The 17,407-nt window shown below is 32.7% G+C and overlaps 2 protein-coding genes across 5 annotated transcripts; both read right to left on the bottom strand.

The window, feature by feature from the left end:
• Positions 1 to 3,608: 3,608 nt before the first annotated feature.
• LOC142533408 (small ribosomal subunit protein uS9c-like) lies at positions 3,609 to 5,089 on the bottom strand. Its single transcript, XM_075640161.1, is given in 3 exon segments — positions 3,609 to 4,170; positions 4,696 to 4,949; positions 4,952 to 5,089. Coding segments are annotated over 3 exon segments (633 nt in total). The 5' UTR covers positions 5,043 to 5,089; the 3' UTR covers positions 3,609 to 3,882.
• Positions 5,090 to 5,716: 627 nt separating this feature from the next.
• Positions 5,717 to 11,323, bottom strand: LOC142532689 (BEL1-like homeodomain protein 2). 4 transcript variants are annotated; one of them, XM_075639056.1, is made up of 7 exons: positions 10,913 to 11,323; positions 10,691 to 10,779; positions 10,375 to 10,582; positions 9,590 to 10,234; positions 8,339 to 8,724; positions 7,375 to 7,435; positions 5,717 to 6,298 (listed from the first exon to the last, which is right to left on the bottom strand). In XM_075639056.1, the coding sequence occupies exons 3-7, from the start codon at positions 10,576 to 10,578 to the stop codon at positions 5,879 to 5,881; spliced, it is 1,716 nt and encodes a 571-aa protein (XP_075495171.1). In that variant the 5' UTR covers positions 10,579 to 10,582; positions 10,691 to 10,779; positions 10,913 to 11,323; the 3' UTR covers positions 5,717 to 5,878. The 4 variants fall into 4 exon arrangements, with proteins under 4 accessions (XP_075495171.1, XP_075495172.1, XP_075495170.1 ...); XM_075639057.1 differs by having other exon boundaries at positions 10,972 to 11,323; XM_075639055.1 differs by having other exon boundaries at positions 10,375 to 10,779.
• Positions 11,324 to 17,407: the final 6,084 nt, after the last annotated feature.

Below are 17,407 nucleotides of genomic sequence, written 5' to 3'. Positions count from 1 at the left end.
ATGTCAACGGAGGAGCCGAGCGTCGACGTGCCGGTCTCAACATGTTAATTGTCCCACATCGGTTGGCTTAATAACTTGGGAGTTGTATATATGAGCTTGGATAATCCTCTCCCCTTGAACTAGCTTTTGGGGTTGAGTTAGGTTCAAGTGTCAATCTTAACATGGTATCAGAGCCCAGGTTTCCACCGTTATGTGTTGGACTGCCTATAATTAGGCCACCCGTTCTGCCCATAATTGGGTCATTTGTAAACTCCACGCTCCAGATGTTCATTCCTGAGAGGGGTGTGTGTTGGATCTCGGTTTTCTACGTGCCCAAAACGCAGCGGAAGTTTAAAATAATTTTTATTTTATTTTGAAAAACAAAATAATTTTGGACACTCGTATGGTTTTAACAAATACATAAACATGCATAGGATGTAAGAAATTGTTATACCTTTAGTGAATATTCACTTTGCACCAACAACTCCGGTATTAGCGGATGTAGCTCTTGTTGTAAATCCCTTCGAACTTTCTTCAAATCTCCGAATCAGGTTCACGACTGAAATAGTTGTTCCTCTTCTAACTTGCACTAGAAAGTGTAGAAGATTTTGTATTTGAGATCAAGAAAACAAGATGGTTCAAAAACCTTTTGATAGCAAAACTTTTCTTGCAATTTTTTTTGAAGAGCCGATGGAATTTTAGAAGAGAATTAGAATAATATCTCTTGGAGACTTTCCCCTTATTCTTCTTTTAAAATCTTCGGTCAATGCCTTATTTCAAAAAGAATCAAAATCCTTGTTCCTTTTTTTTAAGTTTCGGTGATCTCAAACATATATTATTAATTTGAATAATTGATTGTCATTTCCTTAATTAATCATATTAATTAAGTCAATGAATTTCAATAAAACCTTGTGGATGCATGTTACGTAAATTGGGAATCAAAATACCTCATTATTTTTTCTAATACTTTCTTAATTTAATTAATCTAATTAATTAAATTAATTAAAGATTTTAAATATGCATGCCAACCTCTTTCAATCTTGATTTTCTTTTAATACATATATATTTGGGAGATCACCAAAATCTAAATAAAACATGTTTATTTCTTTTGACTGTCTTTAGCAGTCATGCTCTCAAAATTTCTATAAGCTTTTATAAAATTTATTTATAAGCTTATCGATTGATCATATCAAACTTATTTCTTATAAATTCAACTCATTGAACTTATTATCTCAACGGGAACAAGTAAGACAGTGCTTGTGTGACCCTCAATGGTTCAGGGATACAGCTAGCCGTGGGTTCACAACTCTTTGTGATTCAGGACATAATCCTTTATTCGGGCTTACCCTAGTCAGCCCCATTCTTTTCATCAATATCTTGATCAAGAATGTCAGAACTCATTTCTGATTGCACCCATCGAATCATGGTAAGAGCGTCTAGTAGCATCGCCCCATGATCCCCTAGGTATCACTGATAGTGCCTGCAAGAACCAGTCGATTATTATTAACGTACAGTACGGTCCCTTCATCTCATATATCCCGATCGAATCTGCAACCATTGGTTCATCGAGGGTTGCATATTAATTCGATAACTATGTGATAACTATAAATAGTGGCACCGCATGTACTGTTGGAGAACTCCTTCTCTAACGTACATTTCATACTCTGGCCAGAGATTCCATGCACTATTATTTCATCAGATCACATAGGATATCCACACCCGTAGGTGAGCGGTGAATCCCCGACTACAATGCACTGGCTCCTACATGTGTCGCAACTGTACCCAATCTCGCCACCTGATGACTCTCCTGGAGCCGGTAAACGAGTCAAAGTCCAGTCCTAGCATATAGAGCCTCAGTGTTGTCCCGGGTCGTAAGGACTAATGGTGTACAATCATGACCATGGACTTATCCTCTCGATGAATGATAACCACTTGGAAAGTCCGAGGGATGGTTGTTCGGTATAATCATCATATGACTACCTATCTGTATGTTTGGACATCTCCATGCCCTTACCAAGAAACGCGGTACACAACATCACAGATACTAATCTCGAGCTCAAGCGACCTTTATCCATGTTTTAGGCGGCTGAATCGACTAGGAACAGATTTAGATAATACAGTGTTTACAAATGAGTTTCAACATCGAATTACTATTCATTTGTATTAAAGTATAATCAAGGTCTTTATCTATGTTGTTCACATGGGTATACAGATAAAGAAATAACAAACCATGAAACATTAAATTATATTAAAATAAAGATTGTTTATTACAACTGAGTCAATAAATTCCCTAGCCAACAGTTGGCTTAAAGGGCATCTACTCTAACAGTGTATTAATTGTCCCACATTGGTTGACTTAATAACTTGAGAGTTGTATATATGGGTTTGGACAATCCTCTTCCCTTGAGCTAGCTTTTGGGGTTGAGTTAGGTTCAAGTGTCAATCTTAACACAACATCAAAGGACTCGCAACGGCAAAACAGCTCCGCCACCAGCAACCTCGCTTCAATCCCCACAAAGTTCTTCCCCGCACATTGTTTGTTCCCAACAGTGGGCGACTCTGTTTCCGGTCCATTGGACCATAGCACGTGCTTCAAAAGTTTCTACCCTTCTTCACCCACGAACCGGTCACGTAAAAACTGCTCGGTTCGATCGAACGTCTTCGGGTCCTTGTTAGCAAACAGCTGATGCTCAAGCATCTTTTCACCCGCCTTCACCTGAAAGGCCGCCTCGTGTGACTCGATCACCAAGTCGAGCTTCGCCTTCGGGTAGGTCAAGTTTGAACTTAAATATGTGACAACTACAAGTCCTTTAGATCTTGCCTGCTACGCTGGAGTTGTGTTTCTGTTCTCTGCGTCTATATCCATACTTTCAAGAATCACTCTTTGTGGAGCTGAGGAATAAATGAGAAATCGTGTGCACATCCAATATAACACTTAGAGGATACGCTAGTATATAGAGCAGCCGATATATATGAAGGAAATTAAAGTTGTAAGAAACGAAGTGGATATTTTTTTGTTCTTCGATCTGTATTTCATTTATTATTATCGAAGATGGTTTTTTATTTTTATTTTTTTGGAACTTAAAATCTCTTCCATCATGAATTCAAGTCTCTTCTGCTTGAGTTGCAGAGCTGTCGATTTGAAATAGAATTCAAAGAAAATGTCAAGCATGAAAGTAGATTGTGTATAATTTTACAATATGGTCAGATAAAGATGAAACAAGAAATATTCATCCTTCAACAATAACTACACGTGGTCCATAACAGTGTGACAATTGAGTGGTATTTTTTAAAAAAAAAATCCCACTATTTTGATCGAACACTACGCCTAAAGATCACACCTGAACCATGAGTTGCCCTCTAGCTAGATCAATAATTTATTTTATCAAAACTCCATTCTCTCGAGTTACATCTGTGGAGTTGTTGACTAACTATTCGGTGTTAATGAGTTGAGATCACTCGATTCCATTCCTATCTCATTCCCTCAATACCAATCTAGGCCTAATATGATTAAATTTGAGCTTGTAATTGATTGCTGGATCGAGCTAAAGATTTCTGGCGTCCCTCACATCAACATAAAAGGTGTTTATTCCAACATACATTTATTTGCTAAAAATGAGAGTCGGAAATCAAACTTGAATTCAGAGTTTATTTTGTAACTGAAGATACATAAAACAGAAGAAGAGAAGATCAATCCTTCCTGTGAAAATCAGTACAACAAACCAAAGACAAAACAAAGATTTTACACACAGAAAGCCACAATCTTGATGTGTGTCAGCATAATATGAGGTTGATTATGGTATCAATTCTGAGAAAGCAAAGCTGAACATGGCTCCACGATTCCACCGTGAACTTAAAGTTATACAAAAATTTAAAAAGGAGTTGCAATATCAGCTAAAAACCTTAACGTTTTGAGTACTGAGGGCGCTTCCTAGCTTTCTTCAGCCCAGCCTTCTTCCTCTCAACTACTCTGGAGTCTCTGGTCAGGAGACCTTCCTGTTTCAAAGGCGATCTGTGGTTTGCACTCACTTTCAGTAGAGCCCGAGCAACACCGAGGGAAATTGCTTGAGCTTGCCCAGACAGGCCGCCACCATGCGCCTTCACAAAGACATCATAGCTACTCTCATATCCTAAAGTCACTAGAGGAGTCCTAATATACTGCAGCCATAAAGGATTCCCTTGAAGGTATTCCTGCAAAATTACTTCGATCAATGTAGACATGTTGATCTTGAAATCTCAAAATCCTCATAATAACCTCAGAATTACGAAGCACAAATTTTTCTCACCCCATCAAATTGGATAGTCAAACTACCAGCATGAACTGCTTCAGTTTTATATCCTCTAAAAAAGTACGTTCAAATTAATGGGTTCCGAACAAAATTTTCAACAGACACACAAGCAGATGTCCAAACTGATCAAATGACAGCAAAAATTAATTTCTCCTCTATTTATTTTTAAAATAATACAATAATTTTAAAACTCATCAGAAACTCTCCGAAATGGCGCCTGACAAGGCGGATTATGTTTTGTGATGCTAGAAATGATAGCTTCAGCCTACTATTATCATGATATACGATATACCCACAAAAACGTTTATGATATAAAAATCAAAATTAAATTCATAACGGCTTTCAATTAAATTATGAGCAAGAATAAAATATCAGCGTAAAGAAGAAGAAGAAAAAACCCCAATAAAACCCGAAGTGTTAAAAGAACCTTAGCATCGCGATAATTGACGATAAATTTCCCGGAGCCTTCCTGCAGAACAACCCTAGCAATAGCACATTTCCTGCGGCCGGTGCCAATTATACTCTGCGCCGCGAACCCACCGGGAAGCCTGGATTTCACAAGATTTTCGAGATCAGCTGTTTCCACGTCTGGATCGGCGACGGAAGCTGAGGAGTTGAATACGAAGGTGGGGAATTTGGGGCCATAGGATTTCAAAGATAGGGGTTTTACTGGAGCAAATGAATAGAAGGAACGGGATTGGGTGAAATTCTGGAGGAGAATGAGAGAGAAGCTATGGATGAGGTGAGAGCGGAGATGGAAGTGGCCATAGCCATTGATGGAGGTGTCGTGGCGACTGGTGAGTGAGTTCACTTCTTTAATTTGAAGCTTGTGGAGGATAATTCAGTTTAATTGATTAATATACCCTCCGTAGTCCGTATGAAGGAGGCAATTTTAAGTGGTCTGATCCAAACTCAATTTGGCCCAAGATGGTTATCCAAATCGGAACCATGACCGACCCAATTTATATAGGCTCAATACAGCTATTAATTTCTTTAATGGGCTAGTCCAACGCCAATGGTTCAGGCTTTCGGGTGATCCACGTTGCACAATATGAATGAGAAAACAAAATAATTAGTTTACAAAAAAAAAAAATCGTTAGATAATAATTTTTTATTAATCGATGTAGCATATATAAAATGAAATTGAGTATGTTTTTTGTGAGACTGTCTCATGAATATTTATCTATGAACGGATCAATCCTACCGATATTCACAATAAAAACTAATACTTTTAGCATAAAAAGTAATATCTTTTCATGAATGACTCAAATAAGAGATTTATCTCACAAAATATGATCTATGAACCGTCTCACACAAATTTTTGCAAATGAAATTATGATCGTTCCAAAAGGATAGGTGATATTTATTAATGATTTTTTAAGATAATTTCATTTTGTTACTCCACCGAGTATCGATCTTCATCTATCCATAATCAAATATTTTACAAACATATTCTATTTTTTTATATAAAAAAAATCCCATCACAATTATAACATATTTTCTCTCCGCTACATACAAATTGCACTCAGTATACATATTTATGTAACCGAACAAGAATCTCCACACATTACTTACACTAATTACCCTATAATAATTGTATAATATTTTAATTAATAAGCTCCAAGATTTCTAATTGAGAATTGGCTCATTCTTGGCATATTTTCCGAATGCCTAAACCCCAAAGTCAGCGACACATCCCCCGCCTGGCTTCCACCCCTACCCACACTCCCGCCACCACCGAACTTGGCCTCCGGCCGATACTCAGGAGGCGGAAAACCGCCAGACGAGGCGGCTGAGGTGGTGGCGCCTACTGGCGACAACCTATTGATGTAATTATTGATTTTTTTCGTAGGGTCATTTTCTGCTGTATTGATTTCCAATCTTTTGTCTCTTGGAGGAGAGTTGTGCATTGGAGATTGTGCTGCCGCTGCTCCCCCATGTTGTACCTCATCTTGGAACTCTTTCTGGTACATTTCTTCCACCATGGGCTTCCACAGGCGAACCCTAGCATTTATGAACCAATTTGCTACCTGGAAATTCACTGAATTTAATGAGTGTGTGCCTTGAGGGATTGGTAGCTAGTAGTACAGATGAATTTGTTGCAGCATCGAATTCAGTAGCTAATATTTAATGAACATAAACCAATCCATGCAAATAAATACGGGCCATATGTACGTTGTCCTACGGGTTCTTTTTTTCTCGATTAGGTGGATGAGAAAAATCAGCCTTATTTCTGGGGAAAAAAATAATATAGCCTAAAGTATATATGTATTATCATTTGATTGAGAATTAAAATGAAAAATTCAACACGCAAAAGCATTCTCAGACAAAGAAACGATCGTTACATTTAAATTTTGATATTGTTATATAAATTTACAAAATAAAATCAGAACTTGATTGACCTAGCTAGCTTATAAATTATTTTAAACAACTTATGAGCTATTTCAGAGCTCGTTAACACGGAAACTTATTGTGAATAATTTTGGTAATTATGTAAAGATCTTATAATTCAGACATTAATATTTTTAAATTCTTATTATCGTACATTTAGCATACGACTTTATAACGTGTAAACTCCTAAAATCAGCTTATAGTATATAGAAGCTTTTAAGTTGTATAAAATAAGTAAAGTCAAATAGCCTCAAGCCATCTCTACATTATTTGTTAGCTAGCTAACTAAACCAACTACCAGATCCTCTGATTAACAGCACAAACGGGAAACCTTAACCATGGACATAACTAGAAAATTAATGTATGCTGCTATCCACCAGAGGAGTACAACTTATAAGTCTCTTAGAACAAATAATGTTTCTCTCAGACAATTATGCATTACTGCAAGTAAGTGATTAATATTATACATTAAAGAGTATAACTGGTCGTAGAATACATGGAAAGCCATTTGAAGTATCATTTATTTTCTGTTTAAACGTCATTAATTTTTATTATAATGCATGTTATAATTTTGTTAATTAAATTTTAAAAAAGATTAAATTGTTTAGAGACAGACGGATGGATGACAAGAATCTGACACAATCAATTCAAAAACCAATGGGTAAAGAAAAACGACACATCGATTTTGATACCAAAAGAGAAATGTAATGAGTACCTGGTTTTTTGATAAACCAGTCTGCCGAGACAGCAAATATTTGTCTGCTTCACTTGGGTACCTATGAGACGAAATAAATAATTACAATATTATCCTTTGTTTCACCCACCCCCATCTATGTATATCTGAATGTTCTCCTTTAATTTAAATGCAATATTATTCCACACCAATCAACCATTACACCAATAAAATTTATCGCATGGGATTCTGTTCGGTGTAGCAGAAGCAAATGGGATTTACTCGGTAAACCATATTTAATATATATATATATATATATAAATGAATTTACACAGAGTATATGCTCATCAGCACAAAAATCATGAAGACTTGAATTAATTGTTGATGTCACCATTATGTGTCTGTGTGCGGATGTAGTTTATTCTATGTTAGTGATGGAGTAAAATGAGATTTGAGGGTGTCCCACTTTTCCTTTCTCTTTTTCGAGGAAAAAGTACCACATAATATGTAGTCATGATTTAGAAGTACGGAAATGAAATGAAATGAAAGTTATCATATTTTTTTCTATAATGATCTCATATAAAAAATCTTTATAAAATTAAGCAAATAGGGACTCACCTAATTAAATCAAGACAATGCACACTCATGAAACAACCTCTAATTTTGTATTTCCTATCCAAATTCTTGAAAATTTTAAAGTACCATTATATAAATTTATTTTATTTAAAATAATAATATATCATTTTCCGAGTTGTGATCCATGTATATTATATTTACTCAACAGAGGGAGCCTAAATAATCAAGATTCTTAATGATTTATTAAATAATTTTCTCATCACAAACACCTAACAAATTAAGTGGTAATCAAGATTCTCAACGCAGATATCTTTATGAAACATTAATTTTCTACCAAAGACCAGAGATACCTTTTCCATTTATATAATGCATTTGTTTCTTGCGTGTGAGTAGGAATTAGGCAAAGAGATGAAAGAGAGAAGTAAAATACGGATGAAGAAAATGCTCAAAAAGCCAGGATCTCAATATGTTGACAGAGCGCTCAGGCAATCCTCTTTGTGGCCTCCAAGATTCAGCATCCAGCATTCCCATATGCTCTACTGCCTTTTGCTGCCTATACTTTTGTTCAAGAATTTTCAGCCTTGGTGTTTCCCCTTTTGTTATCCCACTCCCTCCTGTCACATCTTTCTCCCCTAGAGCCGCGCTACACAGCCTCAACTCGGAGGCTATCGCATCCTTTATGCACCGGAAGTGTCGCGACATCGCCTTATGGGCGAGCCCCGTGTACGTGGACGATGCACCGTGGCCGAGTACCGAGTCGAATGAGTTCACTATTGCTTGCATATGTTCAAAGTATCTTGTGTATCTTACATCCACCTGATAAATTTACTTGTTAGCCACCTGGAACACATGCAATTATTTTACAAAACTCATTGGTAAAACTCTAATTTTTTTTTCATTAATTTCTTGTGACCAGACCTCGTTCGTACTGTTTGATTCCCGGCATATTAAAAAGGTAAATCAGATTTGAGTATTTCATTTAAGATTAATATCATCAAGAATCTATTTGATGTGTCAACCTTTTTCCGGCAGAGGGAATGTAGAAATAAAGTCGAGCCATTGTTTTTAATAACACGCAATTATTGCAACTAATTAAAGAGAGAGAAATGATATTCATAACATATCATATTGAAGAAAATCTAGCATGAATCTTGATTTAATTCTTAAAAAACTCTATAGGCTTCTATTTGTTTATGGGGGCCTTTTCTCCTTTGATCAAAGCCTGCCAATAATTCACCATTATGCATTATTTTATAACTATAAATATATGATTAAAAAAGAATCAAAAGTTAATGGTCCCCAAATGGAGACAGATTAAGCCCATATTTTTTCTTGAGCAGAGGTGTGTCGATCATCAGATGACATGCACCCCCAACTATGGTCTGTCATCCTAAGAAACTTTTCGAATCGGATGCTTAATTTAACTAATTAGTAGAACCTCAGTAGGTATAATAAACATATATTTGTATACTGATGATTAATGTCCTGGGAATTTTATGCTACACTTTTATACCAAGTGGTAAGTTTGGTGAGATATTCATATTAGCAGCCTTTCTTCATCTTGATTGATTAGCTGTCTATTAAAACTGGTCTGGAAAATTAAATTTGAGTATTTGATTTCGCCTGAGATTTTATCAAGTAATTAAAGAAATAGTGGCTAACCAATATGTTTTCATTATACCTCATCAAGCATTGACAGTAGCTTGATTTTCCTTCTATGGTATTCGGTCCTTTCAGAAGGAGATAAAGACGGTTGATCCTTAGAGGAAGACGTCTGCGCGGTTCCACGACTAGCATCAAAGCTTGAATTAGGGTTTTTTTCAACTTTCTTGGATTTCTGATTCTTCAAATATTGCCCTCTTCCAACACAACAAAATTCTTCCAACAGTTCTTGTGCAGCTCTTAAGTAGAGGGAATTCCTCAATCCGTTTTTGACTCTCGTGGACTCCCTGAACCCGGGATAGATTTGATTCTGATCATGGAAGAATTGTTGATTAGTCGCAAGAGTATTCAAGCCATAATGGCTTGAAGGGCCCATTCCATGGAAGGAATATTCACCATGTCCAATACTCAATTTCTCCATTTTTGTGGCTTCCAAGTTTTTTAAAGATGAAGATAGTGTTAAAGAAAGGCCTTGACCTTCAACATTAACCCTTCCGATTCTCGTGGTTTCGGTGTTTAATCCACCGCCTCCGCCGCTGCTTGGAATCCAAGTAAATTGAGATGGATTAATACTCTCAGGTGCTGCTACTGCTGGACTCATCAAGTGGAACCCTTGAAGATGAGAGTTATCTGATGTGATGGGATTGAATTTTTGAAGGGAAATCTGCATAAAAAAGAAGAAGAAGAAGAGTGGCTTAACTCCAGATTATCAGAATTTTGTCGATGGCATGTTGTGTGGTAGCAATAATAGTACCTATCTTTAACTCTTTTGTTGCAGTGAATATGTACTAGCTAACTAATTACCTCGTCTGCATATTGGATTTGATCATCCAATAAACCGGAGGCTGTTCTTCGCCACGGCAAGTTGATCACCTCAGCCAGCATAGACCCTCCTCCGGTGCCGTTGTACACCGGTGGCTGAAGAGCGGATAAGTTATCCAGTTGGGAGGATAGAGGATCAAATCCTTGAAATCTTATCATCCAATCTCCTTGATTCTTTGAGGTCATAGATCTTTCATATGCATTTGAAAAGAGGTTGTTGATACTTTGGGACATAAATTTTCTTGAAATACCAAAACCTCTTGAGGCTAAAAAAAAAGACTTCAAACTCAAAGCGCACTTTTTGGTTTGGGGGTTTGATCTAGCTAGCTAGGTTATTTATACACACTTCTTCAATCTATTGTCGGAAGTCCGCACCTAGTCTTGGACCTGGCAAATTACACCATGAAACAAGAAACATAATCAAGCATCGATATATGAGTCAAAAAGGAAAAATTCATTTGAATTAACATAGTATTTGTATCAAGATAAATATTTCCACTCATCAAGAAAAATAATTAACCTAATTTAATTTTCTCGAACTATATATAAAAGACTCTTTTCTCTTCACTTTCTTCTCACCTCCAAGCCGAAAGAACTACCAGTTAACTGTCGTCCATAACCAGACGATCGAACAGGTCAAAGATAGCACGATTGATCTGATACGATGGTATCAAATCCCTGAAACATCATTTTCTCGGCAGAATTAATCATATGATATAGAATTAAATTAACTCTCCTTAAATTGTTTTGGTATTAGGAATCTACTCCATAAAATTTTAAGAAACGTAAAGTTGTTATTTTTTCCCCTCTCAAATCAAACAAGAGGAAAGCCAGAGAGAAGCGATAATGAAAGAAGAGGAGAAAAAGGGATCACACTCGACTTAGCTCTTCACTCCCTCACTTCACTTTCACCATACTTCCCATATAACATAAAATACAAAGCTTAATTACCATTCGCAATCTTTTTTATATTAAATCTATTAAGTTAAACAGAAAGTTAAGGTAGATATTGGACAATATATACATGAAAAGTACAATTCTTGGCCACTGGCTTTAGTGGACTCAAAAAGGTTCAAGGGTATCAAAGATTTAGACATTTAAAGTATTTAAAAGCATTATATTGATATAGGGATGGTGTACTACATTCTGCAAAGGTAGGGTTTGTAAAAAATAAGTGTTTCAATATAATGCATGAAAAGCCACTCTAATTTGTTTAACAATTTATGCATTTGTTGCTTAAGTTTTTATGAATAAGTATTTGGTTTAAGAAACGAGGACAGCAAGGAATGTAAGTACTGATAAAACAATAATGAGTAGGTCTTTTGTGATACGGTCTCACGAATCTTTATCTGTGAGACGGGTCAATTCTACCGATATTCACAATAAAAATAATATTTTTTTATTGATGACCCAAATAAAATATCTTTTTCACAAAATACGACCCGTGAGACAGTCTCACATAAGTTTTTGCCAACAATAATTCTTTGACGAGTGATCAAATTCATATGAGAAAATTCTATCTAAAAATGACATATATATGTATTTTTTTTATTAAAATCTTGGAAGAATTTTGTTCATCATGACAATATTGTTTCTTGGCTGGCGACCTCGTTATATCACACAATAAAAATTTCAACCTTAGTGCTATATTTTTATTTTCGACAGTTTTATAATTTTTTATCGGAGTGCCGATGTGATACGACACATGTCAGCATCACGCCAATAAAATGATTAAAAAAAACAAAGAAAATTGACTAATACTGAAATTCGACAATATAGACCACAATCGCAAAAAAAAAGAAACATAGTGAAACAAAAATACAATTTTCACCTAAAATTTGTTCAACAGATTAAATAAACAACCACATGGCATTCAATTTAAGTGAACTAAAAAGGTTCCATGCTTAATTATTTGAAAAAAATATGTAAATAAAATTTACCTTTTAAAGTGACTGAATCCGGTCCTCTCGTCCCAATCATAACTACATGAACATGATGTGTAATATTCAGTTGAACCAAATATATATAGCGCACGAAAAATATATAGAAGGGTCCAAACACTAAATCGTAGGCAACGTTCAAAAAATAAGAATGACTCATTTATATTAGGCCGACATATGATATGTACATTAGTTTAAGAGTAGGTCTCTTGTGAGACAATTTCACGAATCTTTATTTGTGAGACGGGTTAACCCTACCGATATTTACAATAAAAAATAATATTTTTAGCATAAAAAGTAATACTTTTTCACGGATGACCAAAAAAAATTCGTCTCACAAAATACGACCCGTGAGACCGTCTCACACAAGTTTTTGCCTTAGTTTAACTTAGCACAACAAATTCAAAATGTCTTATATAACTGATTTTGATTAATTTGAAAAAGCCATAACTTACGCGACGTACTATCATCGTTGGAACGGGGATGGTTATAATTATAAATACACCACGAATTATGTTAAAGGGACCACACCACATGCAGTTGTGTTGTCGAGCATGGAACTATGGGGGGATGGTGTGTGTGACTCAGAACTCATGAAATGGAATACTTCATTATATTGCAGATAAAATTACAAGTAGCCCGTTTGTTTGCCTGGGGGGGGGGGGGGGGGGGGGTTAGATGGCGACAACCACCATTATCTTTTCTTCATAAAAATGTGTGTATTTTATTTTATAAGACCTAGCATTAGTGATTTCTTAACAAGAAGTTGATGTACGTATTATAACTTGGAAAATAAATATAGTTATTTATATAGAACTAGAAAAATGTACGTGCGTTGCACGTAAAAATCTAAACTGTTGAAAATATATGTACAAAATTTTGATAATATTTAAATGAATTAAAACATGGTTAATAACATTTATCAACTGAAACAAACTAAACCATAAAAAATAAAAAATCATGACCATAGACGGTATATGAATCAGATAAATTATCTTATCCACTTGACACACTTTCCAATATGCTTCTTGGTTGATTTGACAACTCAACAACTCTTTGTCGGTAGTTTGTTATAATATGCATTTAACAATTTTGGTACGTTCAGCAAGTATCTGATCGTCTTTAATATCTATTATGTTATTTACAATCTTTATCGGGGATCTGACATGCTCGTAGTTTGCTTTTTTATCACGCCATTTTTTCTGTTTTCTACATTGTTTTTATCTGATAATCTTATTTTCCCGACTATTTTTTTATTGTTAAATGATTTTTCCGCTTTTGACAATCATCAACTATCTCTTAAGAAAAAATGCTTTACTCGTGATAAGTTTTCACTTGTGACTAAAAATATGTATAACATATATATTCTTCAACAACATAACCAATGAATGATGTTGAACCTTCTTCAAATATTGTGATATTTGTGATATCATTTTTATATATTTAGTATCAATATTATCAACATATAGCTATGAGGTTAATAAATTTTTAACAACTATTTCTCAATTACTGTGAGAAAAATACTTGAAATCTCTTCAAATGACTATATCTTAGAATTGTGTCCTCGTTTAATTTGACGCAATTGAAGAAAGTCATCTTGATCGTCATTTTTCGGAAGCTTTGAAATAATGATTGCGTGCATCATGTCATGAGGATGATATAGTTTCAATCTCATTTGTTGCGTTTAGAACATAATATTATATTATCCATTGAAACTAAACAAATTTTCTTCTATCGAGTTTATATTTTGTTTTATAATATTTTATATGTTGTGGAACGATATACAAAATTAATTATTGTATTTTAAAAATCTTGAGAAGAGATACGAATAATGTAATTAAGATATGCATATGAGATATCATTCAAATATATGTCAAAGTATTTGTCTCATTCAATATCTCATGATTCTCATCTAATAATATAACCATTTAGATTTCATGAGCATTTTATGATAGTCAAAATTAATTTGATGAAATATTGTAGAATTTTATTTGAATTTCAATATTTGGCTAAGTGAATTTATTTGACGAGGGGTTTTCTATGCTACCATCATATATGTTATGAATTAGCTGGTTAGACACTTTGACTAAAAAAAGAGACAAAAAGTATCTTGTTGTCACCTCGAAATATATCGAGATAATATTGGAGGAAGTCATAAATTTTTCTTAAACCATAGAAAAATATTAGGCATGTGTTAACTTGTGATATAATAAAAATTTAGAATCATGCATAATCATTGAATTAGAACAAAATCGCATGCCAAAAATCTACTGGATATTATATATTTTAATAATTTATCCATATTTGTCGTTCACCAGAGGACTCTTAGACCTACCAAATTTTGTAGTTCACCTATTATTTTCATAATAAATAATATTACAAAAATAATATAAGCAAATACATAAAAACTCAAACTAAAATGCCTTCTATCAATCTAAGTAAAACAAATTGATTAGAGAATATAATAATGTCGTAAAAATTTTAAATATTGATTTATAGACAGAAGTTTGGAAATACATTTGTCTCAATAAATAAAAAATATTATCTCTTGATATTCTGAGACATAAGGTAAAAACGAAGAAATATTTCAATTTTTTTAATATTTTCTAAGCCACTTCAAACCAAATAATCTAAGCAAACAGAAAACATGCATTATGTGTTTAAAAATTAACAAAATATCTCAACAATGAAAATTTGAAAAATAACCATTTTTGTTGGATATTTGATTTTGTTTTCTCTTTTCTTTGTGCAAACAAACAAATCACATAAACAATCCAAACACAATTACATGATCAATACAAATGACATATAACAATCAAACATGTTAACGCTAGGGTAAAAAAACTCATCTAATTGCAATTGCCCCAATAAATAAAAAATATTATCTCTTGATATTCTGATACATAAGGTAAAACGAAGAAATATTTCAATTTTTTTAATATTTTCTTAGTCACTTCAAACCAAGTAATCTAAGCAAACAGAAAACATGCATTATGTGTTTAAAAATTAACAAAATATCTCAACAATAAAAAATTGAAAAATAATCATTTTTGTTGGATATTTGATTTTGTTCTCTCTTTTCTTTGTGCAAACAAACAAATCACATAAACAATCCAAACACAATTACATGATCAATACAAATGACATATAACAATCAAACATGTTAACGCTAGGGTAAAAAAACTCATCTCATTGCAAGAATACAAAATGGTCAAATGGAGCATATTATTTAGTAATATTTATTTAGCATCATTTATAAAAAAATTGACTAAATATTTATTAATAATTTATTTTTATTCAATCCGACTCATCTCTCTTTGTCTTCCTATTATTATTTGACGGCAATGTATAAATTTAAGTAATTAAAATTAAATTTAAAAGTAAATTAAAATAATAATTAGTTTGATTGAGTTAAATACACTATTAATGATCTTATTAAACTAAGATAAAAAATGACTTAAATAACACCATTAACATGACAAATTGTAAAACAAAAAAAATAATATAATAGTAAGCTCACAAATGAAAGTCATATATTTAATAGATTAATAGATAATATATTATTTAGTAATATGTATTTAGCATCATATATTGAAAATCGATTAAATAACTTAAATGTTTGCAATGAAATCACTTACATACAAATATTTTCTATCAATCACGTATTTTTGTTGATACATAAGTAATCTAAATATATCTACATTCTAAATGGGAAAAAAATGTGTTATATGACCTTAATATTTATTAATAATTTAATTTTATTTAATCACACTCATATCTATTCGTCTTCTCATTATTACCTTAATGTTCGTAATACTAACAATTTATAACATTATGATAGTGATTTTCTATGAATTTGATCTCGAATGTGAATTGTAGATATATTTAGATTCACAATTCACATTCATATATTTATATAGATATAGATTATTATTAAAAGAATATATGAAAAAGAAAACATGTATTAATTTATGTAAATTTTAAATTTAAAAATAAAAATGTATTAATGATTATTATTAAAAGAATATATGTGTAAATTTTAAATGTATTAATGATTATTATTAAAATAATATATGGAAAAAAATAAAAATGTATTAATGATTATTATTAAAAGAATATATGAAAAAGAAAACATGTATTAATGATTATTATTAAATGAATGTAAGGATATTTATGTAAATTCACAATTCACATTCATATATTTATATGTAAATTTTAAATGTATTAATGATTATTATTAAAAGAATATATGTGAAAAAATAAAAATGTATTAATGATTATTATTAAAAGAATATATGAAAAAGAAAACATGTATTAATGATTATTATTAAATGAAGGTAAGGATATTTATGTAAATTCACAATTCACATTCATATATTTATATAGATATAGATTAGACTGCTTCAAAATAAAGTTGAGAACATATATGTTTTTAAGTAAAATAAGGTCTCATATGTAGAACTTACAATAACTTATGAAATATAATTTTGAACATATATACAATATTTTTATTTAAAAATTAAATATGTGATATTACATCCACTTAATGAGCCTATGGTTTAAAAGTAGTTTGAAGATGTTTAAATCCTTTTTGAGTAGTGGAAATTGGAAAACAACTGCTTTTAGCCATGCATTACAGCACCAGTACAAATTAATTAATTATCTTGAGTTGGCATATGTATTTTTTGACTCTAATTAAATACAGTTTTATTTGCATTTTTAATATTATTGAATTTAAGTTGATTTTGACCATATATATGGAAATGATGTCAGACAGCCATAATTATATCGGTTAATATTTTTTGTTACGTGGTCCCTGATTTTTAGAAAGACGATGATGATATTGTTACATTACTCGACCGCCTATGGCGTTCAAATTCTGCCTAGATTAATATATAATTTTTAATTTTTTGACATATTTTCCCATCAAGTTGTATCAATGAAGAAAAAAAGAATGTGTTATGGATTTTGAATTTGAATTTGACACAGATGAATTATTGGAGAAATAATAAGATAAATAAAAAGAATTAGATATTTAGACTAAAACGAAAAAGCCGACTCGGCACTGCCTAGAC

Source organism: Primulina tabacum, chromosome 18 (assembly GCF_025594145.1).
Source record: "Primulina tabacum isolate GXHZ01 chromosome 18, ASM2559414v2, whole genome shotgun sequence".
Lineage (NCBI taxonomy): Eukaryota > Viridiplantae > Streptophyta > Magnoliopsida > Lamiales > Gesneriaceae > Primulina > Primulina tabacum.
This window is presented reverse-complemented; position numbering and strand designations above follow the sequence as displayed.